This window comes from Podarcis erhardii (genome assembly GCF_964252035.2).
Source record: "Podarcis erhardii genome assembly, chromosome: 14".
NCBI classification, from domain to species: Eukaryota; Metazoa; Chordata; class Lepidosauria; order Squamata; family Lacertidae; genus Podarcis; species Podarcis erhardii.
Genome location: NC_138503.1, coordinates 17,495,786 through 17,520,791, shown reverse-complemented (window position 1 = coordinate 17,520,791; position 25,006 = coordinate 17,495,786). Strand labels below are relative to the sequence as shown.

At 45.2% G+C, this 25,006-nt stretch overlaps 2 protein-coding genes across 6 annotated transcripts in view; both read left to right on the top strand.

Moving 5' to 3' along the window:
* Window positions 1–25,006, top strand: part of CEMIP (cell migration inducing hyaluronidase 1) — a 172,905-nt gene that overhangs the window by 36,892 nt on the left and 111,007 nt on the right. The window lies entirely within an intron of this gene.
* The window catches only part of LOC309328603 (cell surface hyaluronidase CEMIP2-like), a 101,927-nt gene that overhangs the window by 56,411 nt on the left and 20,510 nt on the right, over window positions 1–25,006 (top strand). For all 3 annotated transcript variants that reach the window (XM_081838675.1, XM_081838676.1, XM_081838677.1), the window contains 3 exons: window positions 170–385; window positions 8,256–8,464; window positions 23,864–24,046. In XM_081838675.1, the coding sequence (XP_081694801.1) occupies window positions 170–385; window positions 8,256–8,464; window positions 23,864–24,046 (608 nt within the window). The remainder of the gene's footprint in view (window positions 1–169; window positions 386–8,255; window positions 8,465–23,863; window positions 24,047–25,006) is intronic.

Here is a 25,006-nt window from a genome sequence, read left to right as displayed (position 1 = left end):
CTGCCTGCTATGCAGTTGATAAACCACAAAGCCCTCATGGCGGGGTCCTGTCATTTCCACCATGGAAATCTTGGGACATAAGCACTGAATAGCTATTTTAGTAGCCTGAAATGCAATAGAGTTCCTGCAGTAATAATGACTCCCTGTTCTTATCTGCCTTTCTCCAAAGGTTGGGCTCAGAGTGTTCTTGGGCAGGCCAGGCCAGTGGTTTGGAGACAATAATAATGATGGTGATAAGGTCTCGATTTTCCATGATTTGGATGGTTCAGTGACAGGCTATCCAGGCACCTTTGTGGGCAGGTCAGACAACTATCTGATTCGTCACCCGGGCTGCCTTATCGTCCCAAGGTGGAACGGAATGATTTGCGCTGGAAAATATGCACAGGTAAGGCTGGACCATTGATGCTTCTGCAGAGATGTTCTCAGTGGGATGATAGAACGTGGGTGGCGATGTGAGTTAAACCACAGAGCCTAGGACTTGCTGATCAGAAGGTCAGAGGTTTGAATCCCCGTGACGGGGTGAGCTCCCGTTGCTCGGTCCCTGCTCCTGCCAACCTAGCAGTTTGTAACCACGTCAAAGTGCAAGTAGATAAATAGGTACTGCTCCGGCGGGAGGTAAACGGCGTTTCCGTGTTTTGCTCTGGTTCGCCATGTTGGCTTAGTCATGCTGGCCACATGACCTAAAAGCTGTATGCTGGCTCCCTTGGCCAATAAAGCGAGATGAGCGCCACAACCCCAGAGTCGGCCACGACTGGACCTAATGGTCAGGGGTTCCTTTACCTTTACCTTTATATATGGTATGCTGACCAGGAACAGTGCACAATTTTTGCCTTAAGGCTGGACCATTGATGCTTATGCAGAGATGTTCTCAGTGGGATGATAGAAGGAAGCTTTGGTGTTGCTGAAGTGATGAATGAATTAAGGAAGGAAGGAAGGAAGGAAGGAAGGAAGGAAGGAAATGGAGAGAGGCTGGCATGAAGAGAGGAGGCTGGGGAGTCCCAGAGAGAAAAGCTAGCTGGTAAGAGAGGGGCCTCTATGGAGTTGTGTGAGAGAAAATGAATGGGGGATGGATGGATGGATGGATGGATGGATGGATGAAGAGAGAATGAAGAACAGAGAGAAAATGAATATATCTGCCTACAGCCCTGTCCAACTTTTCCTTTTCTCAATTCTTCACTTCTTGCACATTTTTGCATGGCTCTGCTGGTTAGCATTAGAAGAGCGTTTGGAAAGCAGGAGTGTTGAAAGCTGCCAAAAACAGGGCGGGGGAGAGTTGTTGTTGTTGTGTGTTGTCTCTCAGAGCCTCAGATATATGATTAACATTCTCCAGGACTTTCTCATTAGCAAGGAGAATTCCTGGCTGCATGAGGGAATTTAAAACATGACATTGGGCTGCAGATCCAGCTAGCATCTGCTTAATATCCTTCTCTGAATAATTTACAGGGCAGTTTTCCCCTTGGCATGCAGTGCTGGGATAATCTGTCAATAGGAATAGTTTATTGTCCCCAAAAGTCAATTTAGCTGAGATATATATATATATATATATATATATGTATGTATGTTCTGGCCATCCTCATTGGCCTGAGGCCACCCTACATCTTTGTCTATGTAGTTTCATTTTTGGATTAAAGTAGTTTCATTTTTTACATTTTACCTGCCGTGGCTGAACCATTTTGATTGGGAACATAGTCAATGCATGATTAAGGGTCAAGCTGCAGGTTACAATACATTAGGCAGGCTTCCTCAAACTCGGCCCTCCAGATGTTTTGAGACTACAATTCCCATCATCCCTGACCACTGGTCCTGCTAGCTAGGGATCATGGGAGTTGTAGTCCCAATACATCTGGAGGGCCAAGGTTGAGGAAGCCTGACATTAGGGATGAGGAGCCTGTGTCCCTCCAGATTAGCCACGCTGATGAGGAGTGATGGAGCCCAACAACATCTGGAGGACCACAGGTGTCCCCACCCCAGATTAAATGAATATATACGAAAGAAGAAGAGGAAGAAGAAGACTCTCATGGGTGCTAATGGGAGATTTCTAACACTAGTTGCACCTCCAGGGTTTGTTTTTTTCTAGAACCACAGCTGGGGAGGGAAGAGTTAAACCTCCCCTCTCTATGTTCAGCAGTTTCATTGAAATTTGGGCTTCTCCACTCTTTTTATTTATTCTTTTAAGAAATAATTTGAACCACAGTTGTGCATGAGAAGGAGACGAAGAAGTCTGTGACCCATGTATCCAATTCTGCTTGAGTAGCAATCCTTTTGAGCAACCTAATTCAGGGGTAGGGGGAAAAGCATTTAACTGTTGTTGGTAGACAGTTGCGAGCCAGAAGCCTTTAATGATCTACTGCAAAGGAGCCAGACCCAGACCCATTTTCTGCCCCCACCCCAACTTTCATGAATCTGTCAGGAGCAATGTAAGAGCTGCCACTGTGCTTCTTAAGCTGCATCTGCACTACCATTTGAAACCATTTCCTAGGAAGAGGGGTTGAAGGTTAAACCACTCGGGGAATTGTAGCTCTGTGAAGGGAATAGGGGTCTTCTCCAAGCAGCCTTAACAAACTACAGTTCCCAAGATTCTGTGGCAGAATCCATGACTGTTTAAAGTGGTATGGTGCTGCACTAAATGTAAAGTGCGGATAAGCCCTGATTTTGAATGCTTCTTGTATCCCATCCTCTGTGTCTATTTTGCCCTGTGTACCTGGCAAAAGAATCCATCGGGACTGCTTGCTGTGTAAAATATGGGGGGGGGCAGGTAACCCCCACCCCGCATCATTGATCACAAGACATGGTGCACAAATACCGCTTGAATGGCAATGCCCAACAACTTTGTGGTGCACCGGCCCCCTCAAATATGTTATTTGGGGGCCAAAGGGACTTTGGCCCCTAGGAATTGGTTCCAATGGTATCCAATGTGGAAACAGACATCAGCATTCAGTATATGTGGCATGTGCAAGCTTGTCCCCATATTTACACTGATGAGTAGCAATCTCATGGACAGGGATGATGGTGATGATATTTTAATGTATTGCCTCCTTCACTCTACTAAGATCCCTGGGTAGGTTACAACTATTTAAAATGCAACATTAATAACAGGTTGGTTTTTTTAAAAAAATATGAAAATGCAATTAGAAAAAAATAGAGTGGGTCCTGAAAATAGACATCTCAGGCATGAAAAGGCCATGTTGAATGCTGCATTTTGGCAATTCCCATCCCAACCTGAGGAATGTGGGGGAAATTTGATTCAGGTGACATTTAAAAAGAAGTTGCACTTTTCAAAACAATACATAAATCAGAACAAACCCATCATTTGAAATGCACACCTCTCTAGACTTTGCAATGCAGTTTTTGAGCCAAATAATGCATACAAACACACAAACCCCCCCCCCCAACCCAACTAGGATAAAGTGTGCAAAAGAATGCATATATTAGGAAGAATAACGTTCAGAAATGCATTATATTTGGAGAAATAGCTTTTCATAAATATGTACACCAGGTCAAACTGCATAGAAAACATCACTTTTGGAAGCCATTCGCACAAAAATGCTGATGAATTTTCATGAACTGAAAATTGCAAACCAATGTGGAAATGTGGAGAACTGAACTTAATGATTGTAAAAAATGAGAAACTGAAATGGACATATCCGCCCATCCTTACTTGAGTATGCCTAGGCTTGAGCCCAGTTCCTTCTGTGTGCAAAACATGTTCCATACCAGAGAGCCACAGCTCCACCCTTCACACGGGCAATGGCTCTGCATCTAGCTACTTGGTGCTGCATAAAAATTCTGAACTGTAAACAAGATAAGCTCTTTCCCCCCCTTTTTCTTTCTCTCTCTCTCCTTTTTTTGGTCTATTTTTATAAGCGCATTATGGCACTCCATGCAGTGAGAGCCTTTTTCCGTCCTAAGAACTTTCCTTGGCTGTGTAAGGCAAGAACAAACAGTCATTTTCTCTGGGACCTGTCCCTTCTTTACTAGAGTTTCCCATCCAATCAGCATCTAAGCTGTGGGGAATTTAGTTCAGGACTTGCCTGGACTGAAGGGAAGGCATAAGAATTTGGCACGAGCGCAGGGAGAGGTATTTGCTTTGAAACAGAGCACAAATTTTAGCTTTCAAAATGCCATCAACTTTCAGAAGCTAAAGGCAGCATCCGTCTTGCTTAGACAGACTGGTGTTGTGTGCACGCTCTGAATTTTTGCTCTGAAAGGCATAAAAAGGACTAGTTCCAATCACGGAGGACTGTGAAACCCTTTGCTTCCCTTTGATCTTTGGAAACTCCATGACCAAATCTGCTTTTCTTTCCCCTCCTGTTTTTGGATTCAGGAGACAAGACCCTGTATTCATTTGGCGGTACAGACAGGTGAAATCCCCTTTTAGTAAATGTGTGTTTTGATCATTTTTATGCTGATTCTTGAGTTTAGTCCAAACGTACATGTATGTTCTGTGTGCACATGTATTAGGGATGGAGGGGGAGGGAGGTTTTCAACCTTTTTGAGTCCGCGGCTCCCTTGACCAACCACATTCTTTCTGCGGCACCCCTGTGGGGCTCAGGAGCCCAGTTATGTCTCCCTTGCCTGCAGAGCTGGCAGCCTCTCACCCTTTTTCGAACACCCTCCCTTGTGGAGGGTTCCCTCAGCCTCCTCTCCTCTCCTTGGGAATCCTAGAGAGCCAGGGTGGTGTAGTGGTTAAGAGCAGTAGTCTCGTAATCTGGTGAACCGGGTTCGCGTCTCCGCTCCTCCACATGCAGCTGCTGGGTGACCTTGGGCCAGTCACACTTCTCTGAAGTCTCTCAGCCCCACTCACCTCACAGAGTGTTTGTTGTGGGGGAGGAAGGGAAAGGAGAATGTTAGCCGCTTTGAGACTCCTTGAGGGGAGTGAAAGGCGGGATATCAAGTCCAAACTCCTCCTCCTCCTCCTCCTCCTCCTCCTCCTCCTCCTCCTCCTCCTCTTCTTCTTCTTCTTCCTTTGGGTAGCTGTTGCTGCCACCCCTGGTCTCTAAGCTGCTCACCCACTCCCCAAAGAGAAGTGCTTCCCAGAGGCACCATTCACCTGCGGAGCTTATAGCCAAGGCTGCTGCAATAAACAGCTGAGCAAGCCTTTGGGAGGCAGAGACATGAGAGGGCAGAGGAGGAAGGAAGAAAGGAAAGAAGGACAGAGACCATTGTTGCCCACAGCGCCTCTGACCACCATTCAAGGCACCCCAGGGTGCCACGGCACACTGGTTGAAAAGCACTGCTCTACACTATGAATAACATACGATAAACATAAGAAGAGCCTGCTGGATCAGGTCACATTCAAGCAGAAGAGCCTTTTCCCCTCCTGTGGTTTCTAGCAGCTGGTATTCAGAAACATTGCTGCCTTCAACCGTGGAGGCAGAGCATAGCTATTAAGGCTAGCCTAATCTTATTTATTTATATTTTAAAATATGCTTCTTCTTAGTTTTTCATTTCACATAAACAAACAAAAAACAATAATGTTCCATAATCACCTATCCACTTTCTTTCTCAATGCCCTACTGAGCACTGACTTCCCTCCCTCCCTTCAGCAGGTTTTCTTACTTCAATCCCCTTTCCACAGTTCCTTAATAATATCCAGTCCACGTCATAAGATTTATTTCAGTCCTGCTAACGTCTTCACGTTTCTACAGTTATTACTTATATAATCCACAAATTTACTCCAATCTCTTTGGAACTTTGTTTCCTCCTGGTTACCGATCCTGTAGGTCAGTTTTGCTAGTTCCGCACGATCCACCAGAATTTGTCTAATCCTTTTTAAAGCCTCTCCTTATCACCAGCATTATTTAATATTCCTCCCCTATTTTGTGGTGTTTTGTTTCTTTGCCTATTTTATTTCACCGTTACCAATCATTAGCTATATCTTGTTGGTTGTGTTAGCTTATAGTGCGAGTTTCATTCAGAATCTTTGGGCCAAAAAGGTGGGATAACCTCTCCCACCCCCCAACCATCCTCCATCAATAAGAAATCTCCCTGTTGTCATCTAGTAGTCCTATATTAAAAGTGTTGGCAGAAGGCCAGAAAATGTGCAGGTCAATAAAATTCTGTAGGCCTACTCTAAATAAGCTTTAGCTGAATACTACCCTACATTTTTAAACCAGGTATTTTTTTGGGGGGGGGTGTCATTGGTCACCAGCCTGCAGTCAGGTTATCTTTGCATTCACCTGGATGCTACCATTTCTTAATCATAGTTGCGATACAAGAAAGGACTTGTCAGTCATTCCAAACTACATAGTAAAAGAATGAATATGCAGGACTCAATGTTGACTGCTTAGCTATAGGAAAGTGAGAAATGGTCTTGATTATAATCCTTGAAATTGTGCATGCGTTGGCTGCAGTTAGAAGTGCAGTCAGTCTAGAAATATTTCTAACTAACCGCAAAGCTTCCCCCTCTCTCTTTCTCCTCTCTCTCTCTTTGTAACACTCACTGCATCCTTGTCAGAGAAACAGCAATTGCTAGTCTCTTTCTCTCGTGTGAAACATAGCATGTAATGCAGAACTACCATAAATGCCGTTTGTTAGCATATATTGGGGATAAATATCTTATGGAACGTCTCTCCCAGTGTGAACTTGCTCAGACCTTTATGTCATCATATGTAGTGTAGTGGCTAATTCAGGATCCCTTCTTGATTATCACAGCCATGCCCTCTCACAGCCACCCAGTGGCGTAGCGTGGGTTGTCAGCACCCGGGGCAAGGCAAGTAATTTGCGCCCCCTAACCCGTGGATTTGCGCCCCCTAACCCTGGATTTGCCCTAACCCCAGATGTTGCGCCTGGTGCGGCCGACCCCCCCTGCACCCCCCCACGCTACGCCACTGCAGCCACCGCCCCCTTCTAAGATTATAACCTTCTAAGTTTATACAGCAATCTTACAATTCTAGAATAATAGTGATTAGGGATGCATTGCAATGCTTAGAGGAGATCTCTGCGTGCCTCCTCCAGTTGAATCTGGGCTTTCCCCCCTCTGTGCACATACATGGGCAAGTGATTTGGAGTGCTTTGTTATCTTCTTTTGGAGTGACTTGAGCTGTGTTTTCCTTGGCATTCCATTTGACGTAACAAAACTTACACCCCATTCTCTTGAAACAGAAGCACCTTGTGTTTTCAATGTTCCTAAACGCTTAGCATAGGGACACGGGTGGAGCTGTGGGTTAAACCACAGAGCCTAGGACTTGCCGATCAGAAGGTCAGCGGTTCGAATCCCCGCGCCAGGGTGAGCTCCCGTTGTTCGGTCCCTGCTTCTGCCAACTTAGCAGTTTGAAAGCACGTCAAAGTGCAAGTAGATAAATAGGTACCGCTCCGGCGGGAGGTAAACGGCATTTCCGTGCGCTGCTCTGGTTCGCCAGAAGCGGCTTAGTCATGCTGGCCACATGACCCGGAAGCTGTACGCCGGCTCCCTTGGCCAATAAAGTGAGATGAGCACCACAACCCCAGAGTCGGCCACGACTGGACCTAATGGTCAGGGGTCCCTTTACCTTTCCTTTAAACGCTTAGCATACAGAACAGCTCTTCAGTGCTCTCCTACAAGCCTTCTCTAGAATGACCTAGGAGCCAATCCTCACCTCCTTTCACTTTGATTGGCTCCAGTCAGCACTAAGGATAAGAAGACTTCTTCTCAGTGGCTGAAAAGTCCCCCTTGTTGCTATTCTTGAACAATTGGGAACAGAAATCCTTGGTGAACCAAAGGCCAACCAGTTGATCATGATCTACCTTCTTCCCACTCCCTGAAGCTCCCAAACTTTGCTAATGTATCCTGGCTCATTTTGCAGGGGCCACATTTTTCATTGGCACCTTACATGGCTTTGTTTTTGTTTTCCAAGTAGCATTTCACTGCCCATTCCCTTGTTTTCCCATTGGGGAATCAGAGTTGGAAGTGACCACGAGGATCATATTGTCCAACCCCCTGCAGTATGGGAATATTTTGCCCAATGTAGGGCTTGAATCCACTACCCTGAGGTGAAGAGTCTCATGCTCTACCAACTGAGCTTAAGTGATTCCCATTTTGGGGACAATCTCTATTGCCTGTGATTATTTTCTCTCTCAAGAAATAACCCTTCAGAATGCTATTTGTGTCGCTGATGCACTATTTATGTTGGAAGTGGTCCATTGGCTACAGCTCTGGATGCCCAGAGCCCTTTGCTGGCAAAAGTCTTCAAAGGGGCATGCTGCTGATTGAATGCATGTGTGAAAGCTGAGCTTGATTGGCTGTAACATAGGTCTCTTCCCGCTTTCTCTTTCAGCTCTATATTCAAGCCAGGCGTCCTGAGAATCTGACCTTATCAATTGCCAGAGCCGCATACCATTTCCATCCTCTGTGGCTACACGGTGTGAACAGAGGGGTGCCGTACCAACAGTACCAGCCTGTGGTGATGCTGGAGCAAAGCTATATTATCCAATGGGATGGCAGAGCACCAGAAGATGTCATCCTTTACCCGGTCAACTTCAATAGGTACCATTGATGGAAAATGTGTGGCGCGATGAGCTCTGTGGTGTTTGCTAGGGTTTCTGTTTTTAAAAGCTGTTCCAGGTTCCTGCTGACTTTTCTTCTTCTTCTTCAAACTTTTGGAGAAGTTGGCCTACTTAAGGCTTCTAAAAATGACATTAACAAAAGACCAGCAAAGAAGCTATGCCTCTGTTTTTAACTTTTGCTGCCATCTCTCTGATGTGCCGTGTTGTTTCCCCTTTCAGTAAGGTTTATTTTGGGAAGAGATTCAAGTTACTGTTGGCATTCCGGCCTCAAGATTAAATCCAGCAGATCCCTGGCATGCTGTTCATTCTCATTAGTTTACACTAGCTGCTCCGCTTGTGATTTATATCCCACCTCTCCCTCTTTCTGTAAAGGGCAGCAGTGATTATGAAGATTGCCTATGCAGCCTTGCATTTTCCCAGTAGTCTAAACACTGCATTTGCTATTTCATTCCCCCCCGTTATATAAACCTGAAAAACAAAACACCGGGACCCTCCCTACTGAAATAATTCAGAACTGATAGACAGCGGTCTGGAAGAGTAATAAGTTTGAGTGCAACAAGAAGGGAGGCCCGGATTCCATCTTTTTCTCTGCTGTTTTCTGTTACAAAAAAGGCTAGGAAGGATATGTGTTCGTGTGTACACACACTCACTAACAGCCTCTTTCCTGACATGGCTCTGGAATTCTAAAAAACAAGAACCCAACAAATCAGTGCAGTTGTGTCTTATCAGTCCATATGTCTGTGTCTGCTGTATATTTGGAAAGTTTTTTGTCTGTTCTGTATGCACTGAGGTCCTCCTCTGAGGGTCTTCTGCTGGTTCTCAAACTGCGAGAAGTGAGGTTACAGGGACTTCCAATGCAGGGATCTTTTACCCAACGTGGGGTTCAAACCCAAGACCCTGAGATTAAGAGTCTCATGCCCTTCTGACTGAACTATCCCAACTGGTTTTGCAGAATCGAAAAGTTAAAACCAGTGGATATAAAAAGAATTTAAGGTTTTGAAGTTTTGCATAAGCCCTTAAAGACTAGAAATCAGTTGTATTCTGCACCGAATACCAGTTTATGTGCGTTGTTATGGAATGGTAGTCCTGTCATTTGTTGAATCAATGAATGTGTCTACGCAAAACTCTCATGTTAGCAACTGACCTGTTCTTTTTTTTATATAAAAAAAATGGCACATTGCAGTTACTTTTAGAATCAGGAAGTAAATGTTTGCAGATGTCAGCAAGACTAGACAGGTCGTACCTTCTTTAGTAGGTCTCCCATTTTTTTTTAAGTTGATGGGGGAAACTGTACAAACAATACGGCTGATGATTAACCCTGATACACCCGTGGCTTTTTTGATGCAGGAAAGAATGTGCAAAATGCGTATGGTGCAAAATGAGGAGACAACATGATTGACACTCTTAATGTCAGTCTCCTGGTCTTGCTAAGCACAGCTTGATAGCATAATTAAGTTATTTTTACCCCAGTGGATGGAGATAGCGGGGGATGCTGATGTTTCAGAGAGGCAGAAGTCATGTTTCTGGAATACGTATTTGACATTGGCTAAGAGAAGCTCATAGGGGGAATAAAGAATTTATCGCCGGGGATTTAGACTGTTCCTGAGGTACTGTAATCTGTAATATTGACACTCAAGACTTGCGTGGTTAACTCCTCTCCTGAAGCTAGAATGCCAAGAATCCACCAGAAGTAATGGAAGGGCAGAATCATTGCTGTTTTTCTAGGAAAAGAGGTGCCAGAATTCACCATGTTCTCTTATAATGGCAATGGCGCCCACCTGAGAGGTGTCAGAACTGAGTTCTGGCTGGAAAAACCCCCAGGAATGAGTAGGAAGAGGTGGATTTTTCAGAGGAACAGCTTTGGTTACATACTCACTATATTTTTAAAGCACATTCAAAGCACATCCTGGCCCCCTCAAAGAATTCTGGGCACTGTAGTTTGCCAAGGGTTTCTGGGGATTATAACTCAGTGAGTGATTCTGGAACTACAGTGCCCAGAATTCTTTGAGGGGAAAGAATATGCTTTGAAGGTATAGTGCTAACTCAACACACTAATGATCAGAACTCTGTATACCAAGGATGGGGAACCTGTGACTCCCCCAGATGATAATGAATTCCGGCTCTCATCAGCCCCAATCAGTATAGTCAATGGTCAGGAATTGTAGGAATTATAATTCATAAGCCTTTCTGTTTTGCAAAGTGTTTGCTTTATTAACCAGATAAGCTTTTATCCAGTGTGTTTGTTTTCACCTATGGGATCATCCAGCCTTCCTTTTGTGCCACGTTTCTCGGTACAGGTTTGTGCTTTAAATTATTATTAATTAAAGCTGAGAACTTCTTCTTCTTTGTGTTCTTGCCCCAGCGTTTGTTCCCTGCAAAAACCTGTTCTTTACCACTGAAAACAATTCTATGGAAAACCAGAATTGCTGTTTGTTCCGATATAGAGCATTAAAGAGCGAGTTCTCCTGGGAAAAGCAGCACAGCGAAAATAGTCATCAGGGTTAGTAGTCGCTGGTTGCTTTATCCTCCCTGAATTTGCCTAATCCCAAATTGGTGACCATCACTGCTTCTTGTGGCAGTGAGTTCCGCAGTTTAAGTGTGTGAATAAGTCCTTTCTTTTGTCTGTCCTCAATCTTCCAATGTTCAACTTCGTTGGATGTCCCCGAGTCCTTGCGCTACGAGAGAGGGAGGAAAACTCTCTCCGCACCATGCATAAATATATTCACTTCCGTTCTGTCGCCTCTTAGTTGCCTTTTCTCTAAACTAAAAATCCCCCAAACTAATAAAAGTTTGAGATTTAAACTCTGGGGTGGGAGATTTGTGGTTCCTTGCCTCACCTCCACCAAGAGTTATCACAGGGATTGTTCAGAACAGAATAAGATGTATGGAAGCACCATGAGTGGTGATAAGTTTGAGATAATGACACGCAGTAGTAACCTTTGTGCAATTTAAAACTTCTTGATACTGTTCCATGGTAGGGTGGGAGGAGAAAGGGGGACAGTCTGATGATATTTGGCAGAAGAACACAGAGGGCTGATTGGAATTTTAATTGCTCAGAACAAAAGTCAGTCTCCTGTAGAACTGATTGAGGTCCTTGTTCTTTGCCTGCGTTGACTACATGTGTAAAGTTCTTCCAAGTCCAGAGGCCTATGATCTTTGCACAATGGATTCTTTCTCTTTGTAGGCCAACTTCATACTTAGCGTACGCTTTTTCCTTCTCTTTCATGCACACATCACGTAAGGACCAAAATTGCAGGTAGGGAGAATTGCTCAAAGGAATTGGCTTACGTGGAATGGCCATTTGCAAAAGCAAAACCACAACCAAACAAAACACCCCAACACACCTATGTTCACGAAAGACATTAAACTTGTTAAGAGGAGACTGTCAAAAGGAGAGATTGAGGAGGAGGAGGAGGGATAGGTACAGCTGGCAGTGGGTGGAAATATGGGCATGGAATGAACCCAAGGTGTAAGGACTTGGTGTAACAAGCTACTGCCTGCACACCAGTCTTTTGCCTTTACTTGCTTGAAAAGCAGTGAAATTGAATAACATCTCCCACTTTGAGTAAATTGGCCCATCGGTGCTTTATTTGCAGGCTGAAAGACACACACATTTAAAACATCAAGAGAACTGAAGTGGTGGATTGTGTTTGCCGTTTTTGTGAACTGTTTTGTGGTGCTGTTCATTGGGCTCCAAAAACGCTGCAATATTTACTAAGAAGTCTAGGCATGTTTAATGGGGCACGGCTGGTTCAATAAAGCTTTGGGTCTTTATTTAGCATGGATCTCATCTACACTACTGACGATATCATGGATGCTTTAGTTGAGATTCCTGCATTGGACTAGATGACCCTTGGGTTCCCTTCCAGCTCTATGATTCTATGCCTCAGCCCTCCAGATGTTTTGAGATGACAATTCCCATCATCCTTGACCACTGGTCCTGCTAGCTAAGGATCATGGGAGTTGTAGGCCAAAAAACATCTGGAGAGCTGAGACTGAGGAAGCCTGTTCTATGCGTTACTTATTTTGTTTTTACCCCACCCATCCTCCAAGGCATCATATGTAGTTCTTCCCCCCATTTTAGTCTCCCTCACATGTGAAGTAGGTTAGAAGGAGGGATGGGGCAGCCCAAGGCCACTTATTGAAAGTCTTGAGAGCCCAGTAGAAAAGCCTGGAGCCAACGTTCCATATCTCTGGTTTAGCATTACATCTGAACCAGACCAGACTAGGATCTTGCCTCTTCTTCCACTCCAGGGGTGTGCTGGAGTTCACTGCTTTTCTTCCCTGATAAGTGAATATCTGCTGTAACTAGCACAAGCCATGTGATGTGGAGACACCATGGAGCTTGAGCTCGATATATGGACTAAGTCTGTAAATGGACTTTGCACGTTTCATATCTAAGGTTCAAAGAAGCCATGGTTGCTCTCTGGAAAAGTTAGCAGCTCCTGCCTCTTAACCTGGGACCGAGAGAAGGCTGCAGATAATGTGGACAGATCTGAGTGTCTGCCCCTATTGATTCTTATCTTAAACCCTCATAAGTTTTCTTCCCCCCTCCTCCCGCAGTGTAATTGGCAGTGAAGTCAAGTGCAGTAAAGTTTGCAGGCTCATACTCTATCTTGAACCAACAATAGCAACATTAACCAGAGATCCTTGTAAGAAGCTTATCTGAGCTGGTTCGGTGCAAGTCGGTTGAGATTAAAATTAACTGAGCAGAACAAAAGGCCAAAAAAGAGGCTGTAATTGGCTGTTCAGCCTAAAACTCCGGCCATATGAAGTGCTGGAATGTTTAACATAAGATTGGAAGGAATGCACATATTAAAATTCTTTGCTTAAGATTTATTGGCTTGGCCTCAGGAGGTGGGACTCCTCAGGGCGAATTTGGCAAGGAGTGTAACCTAGAAGTAGTGGCTGAGGCTGGAAAAGGAGATACAGGAACATAGGGAGCTGTCTAATACAGAGTCTGACCATTGGTCCATCTAGACTAGTGTTGTCTGCACTGAGTGGCAGCATCTGTCCGGGATGTTAGGCAGGGAATCTTTCTCAGATGCTGAGGATTGAACCTGCATACTACAGTGGTACCTTGGGTTAAGTACTTAATTTGTTCCGGAGGTCCGTACTTAACCTGAAACTGTTCTTAACCTGAAGCACCACATAAGCTAATGGGGCCTCCTGCTGCTGCCGTGCCACTGGAGCACAATTTCTGTTCTCACCCTGCAGCAAAGTTCTTAACCTGAAGCAATATTTCTGGGTTAGCGGAGTCTGTAACCTGAAGCGTATGTAACGTGAAGCGTATGTAACCCGAGGTACCACTGTAAGTTGATGCTCTACTGCTCTTGGGGTCCTGCTAAAAATGGCAGCTCCTTTTTTACCCTCACCGGTCCCATCTGCACTATACATTTTAAAGCAGTATTATGCCACTTTAAACTGTCATGGCTTTCCCCCAAAGAATCCTGGGAACTGTGGTTTGTTAAGGGTGCTGCCAATGGACCATTCATCCCACCCCAATAGTCAGCCATCATTCCATGCCCAATGAACATGCTCAGTCCTCACCTGACTGGTTTTTTTTTAGGCTGGGCATTATGGGAAATAGAGGAGGAAGAAGAGAGGATGAGAATCCTTGAAGATCTAGTGCAGACCTATGAATCATGGTCCGGCACAAGCCACCAGTTCAGATCTTGCCTTGGCCATGAACTTGATAAGGTTGCAGTAGGACAGCTTATGAATCTCTCAGCCTCAACACCCCCCATTCAGTTTCCTATGTGGGCTGATTGTGTTGGCATATATTCTAGTGCTGTGCAGAAATCTGCTCTTCAGTTTCTTGCAAGTGCTTTTTCCCCTCTGTGAAAGAAGCTTCATTTTTCCTGCCTCATTCTCAGGGTGCTTGGGAGTTTCTTTATAATGTGGGTCAGTGTGCGGTTTTGAGATTATTTTATGGTTTGGAGATAAGAGATATATATGTGTTTCTTTCCGGTAAAGATTTCTCCAGTACTCTGCAACCTTCCTAGCTGCCCACACTTCCTGACCTGGAAAAATCCCATGGGAGGCATTACCTCATGTTGTCTCCTCCTGGCTTTTGGTCTGAAGTATCTGGGAGAACTGCAGAATGAAGCTGATTTGTAAAATGAAAGGACACTCCTGCAGACACCAAGATTCTCTCTACTCGTTGATAGTTTTCCGTTTTATTTAGGGTCAGTTGCCGGAGAATGGTTGCAAGTGGATGGGAAATGCAGGGGGAATTTCTGGCACAGCACTTAGGAGTGTTTGAAGAGTTTGAAGGCAACAGTAGCAAACAGAGGAGACGAATTTCAGTTTTATAGACAGACACAAAAGTTTAGCTTTGCTTGGGAGTGTAACTTGTTTCGTTGAATTAGGGTAGGCTTTCCCAAACTTGGGTCTCCAGGTGTGTTTTGACTACATTTCCCATCATTCCTGTCCACTGGTCTTGCTTGCTAGGGATGATGGGAGTTGTAGTCCAATAACAGCTGGAGACCCCAGTTTGGGAAACCCTGATGAGAATTTTGTATGTTTTTGGCTCAGGGTACATGGGACACGGGTGGCACTGTGGTATAAACCACAGAGCCTAGGGCTTGCTGATCAGAAGGTCGGCGGTTTGAATCCCTGCGACGGGGTGAGCTCCCGTTGCTCGGTCCCTGCTCCTGCCAACCTAGCAGTTCGGAAGCACGTCATATGCAAGTAGATAAATAGGTACCGCTTCGGCGGGAAGGTAAACGGTGTTTCCGTGCGCTGCTCTGGTTTCGCCAGAAGCGGCTTAGTCATGCTGGCCACATGACCCGGAAGCTGTACGCCAGCCCCCTCGGCCAATAAAGTGAAATAAGCGCTGCAACCCCAGAGTCGGTCACGACTGGACCTAATGGTCAGGGGTCCCTTTACCTTTACACCAAGGCCATACTACAGTTCTCCAAAAGAAACCTCTGAGCTGATGATGTGGACCCAGGTAAGCATCTGAGAGCAGAGTGGGGGGGCTGCTTGGTAGGTGCCATTTGAAGTGCTGGGTGGGAAGGCCGGTGCTTAAATCAACCTCTGCCCACAGCTCGGGCCTGGCATTTGCAGGAAGAAGCTGTGGTCTGGGGCACGTTCCCCAAACCCATGCACATCTGCTGAATGCCTCATTCTGCCTTTGCCAACGCTACTGCTTGCTCAGTCTTTGTGAACATGTGTCCCACTCACCTCTGTTGCTCACACCCTCCTTTTAAAGTGTTATTCTTTCTTGCTCTCTAAGCTGTTAATCATGCAGTGATTAAATTCCTTGCCAGTGATGTGTTCCAGGGGGAAAGAGATGATAATAGACCAGGCTTGAACAAGCCTGCAGCAAACATGCCCGGCTCCTATAATTATTTTATTTCTCTCCACCCCGGCTCGTGAGCAATCATCTCTGTGTTTACAGTTGGTAGGGGAGGGGTAAATAGGAGGAGGACGAGGATGGGAGGGCAGAAAAACCTCTTGGCAAGCTTAAGAACTACCAGCAGCTGAGTGCTCTGATGCGCTCTGCAATTAGGATTCCAGTTAGTGTTTCAGCTGATGGTTCCACCTAAAATGACCTACACTGAAGTTCTTTCTGAAAGCCCTTTGCTTGGCCCCTTCCACTGTGGGCAGAATTAACAGACCTGCTTTTCCTAGCTGCTGGGGAAGCAATGGCAAAGGATGCAACCGAGAGGTTTAGCGGTGGAGACACCCTATTGCTTAGGAACATAGGAAACTCCCTTATATACCAAGTCAGAAAAGTGGTCCATCAAGGTCAGTAGAGAGAGACTTTAGACTTGGATTTCAAATGCAGGCTCCCATGTCTGGCACTCAGGACTCACCCCTGAGCCCAGCCCCACTCCACACCCTCTTGAAGTGCTTTTGCAAGTGCTCTTGAACTCAATAATCTCTCTTGGTTTCCTGGAGGGATGTGGGGTGTTTATATTGTAGAAAGAAGCCTCTGCATTCACATGGCTGCAGCAATGAGACATGTTCTTTGCTCTGCCCATTGGTTGCCTCTGGAAGGTTGCCCATGAAGAAGGACAGTCCTTAATGGATGTGAAAGTTACCTCATCTCTGGTCTTCACTGACCGCCTGCAGCTCTCAGGGGTTCTAGACCTGGATGTCTCATGTTCCAAACTGGAGAAGTCAGGGATTGGACCTGGAATCTTCTGCCCGCAAAGCAGAAGCTCCATTACTGAGCTACAGCTTTGTCAATCTTGGTTAAAAACTAGGTCTTCGGGGTTACAGTCTGTTGTATCGTCAACATGTCCCTATTGCAACTGTAATTGCCTATACAAAAGCGGACCCTTAGGGCTGATTCTTACATTTAATTGATATCTCAAAGTGAATCCTTCCCCTTTCACTTCTGGTAGTATCCCCATTGGAGTGGGGATAGAGGTCAGTTTGGGAAAGGGCACATCAGCTGCTGATCTCCCTTATTGCCTCAAAAGAATATATTGTGGTAGGCTGGGCAGCAGTATTCTTGACAGCAGATGTGAACAGCAGCAATGATTTCTATATCGGCTAAAGGTAAAAGTAAAGGGACCCTTGACCATTAGGTCCAGTCATGGCCGGGTTGCGGCGCTCATCTCGCTTTATTGGCTGAGGGAGCCGGCGTACAGCTTCCAGGTCATGTGGCCAGCATGACTAAGCCGCTTCTGGCGAACCAGAGCAGCGCACGGAAACGCCGTTTACCTTCCCGCTGGAGCGCTGCTTATTTATCTACTTGCACTTTGATGTGCTTTCGAATCGCTAGGTTGGCAGGAGCAGGGACCGAGCAACGGGAGCTCACCCCGTCATGGGGATTTGAACCACCGACCTTCTGATTGGCAAGTCCTAGGCTCTGTGGTTTAACCCACAGCGCCACCCACGTCTATATTGGCTAGAGGTGGACACAAAAAGAAAGAAAGAAAGTATGAGAGATGTTGTGGAGCAAGTGTCCTGTGCTTGTGATAGGTAGTGTGGTTTCTCTTTTCCCTATTGTCATTGGCTGGGCTTTGAAGTAGTTGTCCAGGTAGGATGAACTGGAGGGTCCTCAAATTCAGCAGGACCAGGTTACCCAATTTTGAAGTGAGTAAATAATTAGCCCAATTCCATCTGAAAAGCCACCACCACAAGACCATTAGGCAACTCTGTACCTATTCTCTCTGTGTAAATTCATTAGTTTGGCATGACAGTCTTTCCCAATCCCTTAGGATTTTCCCCACCTGAAAATTCTATGCACCCTTTGCTAAACTGAATGCAGTGTGAGTTCCTGCCCAAAATCTGGACCTGATATTTTCCAGGATTCTCTCTAGAGAGGATCTTTCCTCTCTCAGGGAAAGAAATCCAAGTTCAACCAGTATGAAACCTTTAGAAGTCCATAGTATGGGGGACTTACCCAAGCATTCATACCATAAGCAATTCTTGGTTCTCATACTGCTGTCAGCAAACTTCCGAGGAACCTATGGTTGGGTCTGTCTCCTTCTTAGGGATGCAGATGGACCAGTCTATTTCTGGTGCATGTTGATTTTACATGTATTCATCAATCCATTCCATCCCATTTTTGTATCAACTTGCCATTAAAAAAACCCTCACCAGATAGAGATTTGCATGATTTTAAATATATCTCCCTCTCACAAAATGCACGTTTTTGTTTGCATTTGATTTTTATCCTGAAATATGCATATATTTTTCCTATTCTTTTGAAGCAAGGACTCAAGGACACCTGCATTCCAATTCATGAGTTGCTTTGGAAAGTTGGGTTGGTTTGCTTTAAAATGCCATGATGAAATCCTTGAGCATCACTGCTCTTGACTATTACAACCTTTTTGTGCTTCCTTCCAAAGAGAGCTTTTTTTTTTTTTTTTAGCATTACACCAGGTGTGTGTGTTTCACTCAGGCATGCCAAACCCTGCAAATGTCAACACTGCAATTAAAAAGAGACACCACAAAACAGCCACTAGGTCTAACTTGTCAATCATTACCAGGAGGATGTAAACAGATATATATATCTTTATCTGAAGCACACACTGTTTGGATTGTTGGATGGCAGTGATGGCGGGAGAAGAGAAGGAGAAGAGAATCTGTAGAGTTGAAATTCTTGTCACTGGAATTTTTTTAAAGTTTAACACCACTTTTGGAGATATTTCATGTTGCTGTGCTATTTGGTAACTTTGCAGTGGTTAATATTCAGCCTTGCTTCTTCAAAGGCAAATATTTGGAATGGAAGGCAGAGAAGCAAATATATTTCTGATAATAAAAAGCCAAAGAAAATAAAACCCTGATGGTCAAGTGAACTGAACCATATTGCTAGAACAGACAGTAAACAGATGTATTTCCTTATCTTTGCTTGATTTCTACTTAAGTTTAGTTTCATTTCAGTGGACGCACCATCAACTTAAACAGACAATCTGTCTTTTGATTACTAATATGGTTTGCCAGCTTTCTTTAAAAACTTCTGGCCATGCTCATGTGCCTTTAACAGCCGCCATTCAGGCAGATGTCTTGGTGGTAAGGCTTTTTCGGCCATGGAAATGTGATGGGGAAAGCCTTCTATTAGTCAGACTGTTGTTTAAATGTGTAGGAATGAAGCGAGTAGGGGGGAAACCCCCGGCAATCTTGTCACATTTGTTGTTGTTGTTGTTTAGTCGTTTAGTCATGTCCGACTCTTCGTGACCCCATGGACCAGAGCACGCCAGGCACTCCTGTCTTCCACTGCCTCCCGCAGTTTAGTCAAACTCATGCTGCTAGCTTCGACAACACTATCCAACCATCTCGTCCTCTGTCATCCCCTTCTCCTTGTGCCCTCCATCTTTCCCAACATCAGGGTCTTTTCCAGGGTGTCTTCTCTTCTCATGCGGTGGCCAAAGTATTGGAGTCTCAGCTTCAGGATCTGTCCTTCCAGTGAGCACTCAGGGCTGATTTCCTTCAGAATGGATACATTTGATCTTCTTGCAGTCCATGGGATTCTCAAGAGTCTCCTCCAGCACCATAATTCAAAAGCATCAATTCTTCGGCGATCAGCCTTCTTTATGGTCCAGCTCTCACTTCCATACAACACTACTGGGAGAACCATAGCTTTAACTATACGGACCTTTGTTGGCAAGGTGATGTCTCTGCTTTTTAAGAGGCTGTCTAGGTTTGTCATTGCTTTTCTCCCAAGAAACAGGCGTCTTTTAATTTCGTGACTGCTGTCACCATCTGCAGTGATCATGGAGCCCAAGAAAGTAAAATCTCTCACTGTCTCCATTTCTTCCCCTTCTATTTGCCAGGAGGTGATGGGACTAGTGGCCATGATCTTGTCACATACTCCTGGATAAATCCTCTTAATTGTTGGCAATTTTCTGCCCAGTTCCCAGTATAATAATAATAATAATAATAAAGTTTTCCTTTGGAAGTGCTATGGATGCCTCATGCTGTCTACTGCCTGAGGGTTGCCTCCCAATTACAGTTTGTTCAGAGCAGATGCCTTGAAATTAATGGACCTAAGTCAGGCTCCATCTGCACTATACATTTAAAGCAGTATCGCACAACTTGGGTTTCCTCCAGTTTGCTAGTGGTGCTGAGACTTGTTAGAACATCCCTCTGCACAGAGCTGCAATTCCCGAGTTCCTTGACAAGAGGGATGGACTGTTAAACCACTCTGCAAATTGTAACTCTGTGACTAGGGGTCTCCTAACAACTCCCAGTCCTGATTTACTGCCCACCTCTGTGGGACGTGGGTAGCGCTGTGGGTAAAACCTCAGCGCCTAGGACTTGCCTCCCGCTGCTCGGTCCCAGCGCCTGCCAACCTAGCAGTTTGAAAGCACCCCCGGGTGCAAGTAGATAAATAGGGACCGCTTACTAGTGGGAAGGTAAACGGCGTTTCCGTGTGCTGCGCTGGCTTGCCAGATGCAGCTTGTCACGCTGGCCACGTGACCCGGACAGCGCTGGCCCCTGGCCTCTTAAGCGTGATGGGCGCGCAACCCCAGAGTCGGACACGACTGGCCCGTACGGGCAGGGGTACCTTTACCTTTACCTTTACCTGTTTTCAAACAAATGGAGGCAAACGAATATGAGTTTGGAAACACAAAGAGTACGAAACATGAATTTAGGTTGCATTAGCAGCAGGGGAAGCACCAGTCAGGCCTTTGTGATCTGTTTGATTCCTGGGTTTTCCATCATCCTGCGTAGTAGGTCAACAGATCTATCATATTTTACAAGGGAGAAAGAATTAAGGACAAGTTGTTCTAGGCCTTGGAAACCAAATTCAGATTCATAGACCTTCTGTTGTCCGTTGCAGCTTACATCAAACAGTGCCCTCTAGGTATTTGTTCATTTTTTTAAAAGCCATTTTGGTTGTGAATTTACTGCAAATGGAGAAATTTGCAGACGCAACTGCTCTGTTCTTTTCTTTCTTTTGGAGAATGACTCCATTCCATTCCATTCCCTTGTTGTTATAAGAAAGGCTTTCTTCCTGAGTTGCGTTATCTTAAGCTCACTGAGTTCCTGAAGCTAGGACTACCGTAACGTTCTCAAGTTCAGGGAATTTGGCAGTAGCTTTGCAGCATTACAACATTTTGGATGTTGCCATTTGAAGGAGAAGTGTTAAATAAAAATAGAATGTGTACAGAACGTGGAAGAGTGGGGTATAACAACAGCTGAGTAAAGAATCTCTGTACACATTTCCCATTGCAATTATTACAAGCTGTTTGGCCAAAGTGAGTTAACTGACCGGGGGCGGGTGTGTGTGTGTGATTTTGATGGGGACAGAAGAGGTGGGAGTGACTTTGAAAATCCAGTTTGCTTTCAAGAGACTGTTTTTCATGACCAATTTTAGAAATAGTAAGTGGTGGTGTACAAAAACAAAAAATAGAAAAGGAAGAAGGAAGAAGAAGAAGCCCAAATATGCACAGAGAATGACCCCACAATAATGGATATTTTGGCAAAGAAAGTATAGGGTAGAGGTAAGATGACTTTGTGCTACATGTTGAAGAAATCATGCCCCCCTCCCTTTGTTTATTTGAATTCCGGCAGTCTCTTACTAAGATTTGCTGCTTTTCCTGCTGTGTTGTTGTTGTTTTTAACAAAAATTAATACAAGGGAGGCTTACAAAAGAGCAAATTTTCCATTAGATGCAGCAATATTTCATCTAGTACGCAGAGACAGAGACGGTGACAAGGCCAGCTGTAGGTTTCAGAAAGCCCTCAGCAAAGCACTCTCTGCTCCTGGTGGCTCTGAATGTTGTTGGGCAGGGTCGGTGGATGGTAGCAATATTGCAGCAGGTGCCAGGCAACTTGAAACTATTTAAATGTTCCACGGTGCCTTGAAGCAGTGCTACGTACATTGGGAGCACTGTGGATAATTAAAAGTGGAGAAGCACTGAGACCCAGCCATCTAATGCAGAAGGTCTCCGGGCTGGACAATGCTGGCACCACAACAGTTGCCCACCCTACACAGAGCTACATTTCCCAGTACCCTTAACAAACTAGAGTTCCCAGTATTATTTTTTTGGGAATGTGATTTAAACGTATGATGTATATGTAGCAAGTAACTAATAAATTGAATAAATAACAAAATGCTTAAGCCTCACTTCAGCAAGCCAGATGTAAGACACTTGCCCTGGAGTTTCCATGCTGGGTGGCTGAGTTGGTTAACCTCCATTTTGTTTTCCCATAATGCCCCAGAATAGGGACACTAAGCCCGGGGGTGGGGGTGGTAGTGTCCCCCCACTAAGGGGCACTTGAATGAATAAGCATTTATATATTGCAATGCACATGTGAGTCTTATTGGGTTGCCTAAATGTTGCAAGCTGTCAGTCTAAACCCAGCCACTCACAACGTTTTAAAAACATTTTCCCCAAAGTCAAAATAGGAGCACCAAAATAGGACCATATACCAAAAAATACAGATTCTCCAAAGAGACAATTGGTGAAACATACAAATTTTGGGAGAAGAATGTATCATTAAGACAAAACAACAATGAGACATTTCCCTCTCTGTCTCTGTAAACCAGAATGCACACATAGCATCAGTCAGTCACAGTTTTTGAAAATGGAATATGGGTCAAGAAACTACCCAAGTGATCTTGGTTTGTGTTTTTTTAAAAAAACATTGTGACCAGGCCAGAACATGTTCTTTCTGGAAAAGACTTCTTCAGGTTGCATGAATTCCAGGAAGACATTTGTTGGGAAGGTTTCACTGTTTTGAATTTTCTCTGAGCTGTTTCCTTTAATAGCTTGGTTGTTGACCCTGGCCTAATATAGGGTTTACACCTTGCTTGCCCGTGTAGCCATGGTGATGCTGAAACTAATACAGAGAGGATGAACAGGAGTGTAGGGCCTCAAGGTTGACCTTCTCTGTCTCTCCTTGTATGGCTGTCATCAGAAAGATGGCTGCCATTTTGGGAGACAGGAGTTTATATATGAATAGGGAAGGTGACGTTTGAAACCACTTGTGGCTTCGTGGTAAATTGAACTGAGGCCTATTTGAATGCTAACCATGAAGAGTGCCATGACAAATTCACCATCGTACATTTTGTTCCAGTGTTTTGTGAGCTTTTATCCAAATCATGTGCCTTTTACTTAAACCACAGAGCTTTCATATGGTCCTAACAAGAACAAAAAGGCTTATGGCACCATATTTTATGGATGACGTCACGCCTGGTGAATTCTCCAAAACGATGTCCATGTGCATAAAAAAAAAGCCCCAGGAAAAAAATTATAAAACTGAGCACTGCCTTTAAATGCCTGCTTGTACAAGAAATTATTAGCCATGTACCTGAACTTCAACAAGGAGGATACCTGTCTAATCTCAGTTGATAGGAAGTTTCACGGGCCCACTAAACTGAATTCACCACCCTGCCACCTTCTTTCATGGTAGGTGGAGGGAATATCTATTGGAGGCTTAGGAACATAGGAAGCTGCCTTCTACTGCGTCAGACTGCAGCTCAGTATTGTCTACTCTGATGTACAGCATTTCTTCAGAGTTTCAAGACAGGCTCCTCTCCCAGCTCTACCTGTATTCAAAGCAGATGATCTACCCCTGAGCTAAGGCCTCTTTCCCGATGCTCCCAGACGCTCAGTTCTCATAACAAATCTATTTGCTCGTCACAATTTATGAGATGCCAGTCATTGCAAAGCAGTCCTGAGGCAACTGTCTGAGGCCTAATCCAGGCGCCTGAAGAACCAAAGGAGCCTTTTCCTTTCAGCTTCCCTGGATGTTCTGCCAGTCCAGTAATAATAACCAGCAGCAGATGTGAATCTTTCATGGCGTGCGAGAGAAAGGGCTGGGTTGGGGATTGCAAAGCACATTCATGGTCCACTCCACCCCCCTTGAAGATAGATCTCTCAGCTTGGAGCCAGTTTCTTGAAAAATGAGAAACGTTTTCTCTGGTGTACATGTTCATGTTTAACCTTGTTTTCTTTTGCCATCAGGGGAGACTGGCTCCATGTTGCTTTGTGTTACCCAAAGGGAACAGCGTTCACTGTTGTGGGGGACATTTACCAGCGGCAGACAGGGAGAGCGCACAGCGTCATGCACTACCAGGCAGCCTCATCCCACCATAGTGTGTTGAATGGGACTGATGAACGGCTCTTTTATTTCGACAGCACATCAGGGTGAGTGATCCTGTCTACCCGGCACCTTTTCCTTTGCTGTTAGTGCTGCCAGTGAGTTGCAAAAACCTGTATTGCATGCACCTAATCCCTGTCATCTGAGAAAACATAAAGAAAAGAACATAACCTGCCTTATACTGAGTCAGCCTGTTGGTCCTCTCCATGGTTTCAGATATAATAATAATAATTTATTATTTATACCCCACTAGGTTTCCCCGGCAACTCTGGGTGGCTTCCAGAAAAATATTAAAATACTGTAATACAGTGGTGCCCCGCAAGACGAATGCCTCGCTAAACGAAAAACCCGCAAGACGAAAGGGTTTTCCGATTTTTTAGCGGCTTCGCAAGACAAATTTCCCTATGGGCTTGCTTCGCAAGACGAAAGCCCATAGGGAAATCTCCGGGGACAGCGGGGAAGCGCAGCGCGCCTTCTCCTCTGTTCCTGGACCTGTCCTGAAGGCTTGCAGGGCTCCCCAAGCTGCGAATGTCTGCAGAGCGCCCCTCGCGCGGGGCAGCAGGCTGCTATCCGCAGCTTGGAGAGCCCTGCGGGGAAGTCCTGCAGGGCTCCCCAAGCTGCAGATGTCTGCCCCGCGTGAGGGGCGCTCTGCTTCAGAGCGTCCCTCGCACCGGGCAGCAGGCTGCTATCCGCAGCCTAGGCAGCCCTGCAGGAACTCTTCTGAAGGCTGGCGGCGGGAGAAGGGCTTTTCTCCCCCCCCCCCGCCAGCCTTCAGACAGACTGTCCCCAGACCTGGTCTGAAGGCGGTCTCCCTAGGAACGCATTAATTAATTTTCAATGCATTCCTATGGGAAACCGTGCTTCGCAAGACGAAAAACTCGCAAGAAGAAAAAACTTGTGGAACAAATTAATTTCGTCTTGCGAGGCACCACTGTACATCAAACATTAAAAGCTTCCCTAAACAGGTCTGCCTTCAGATGTCTTCTAAAAGTCTAGTAGTTGTTTAT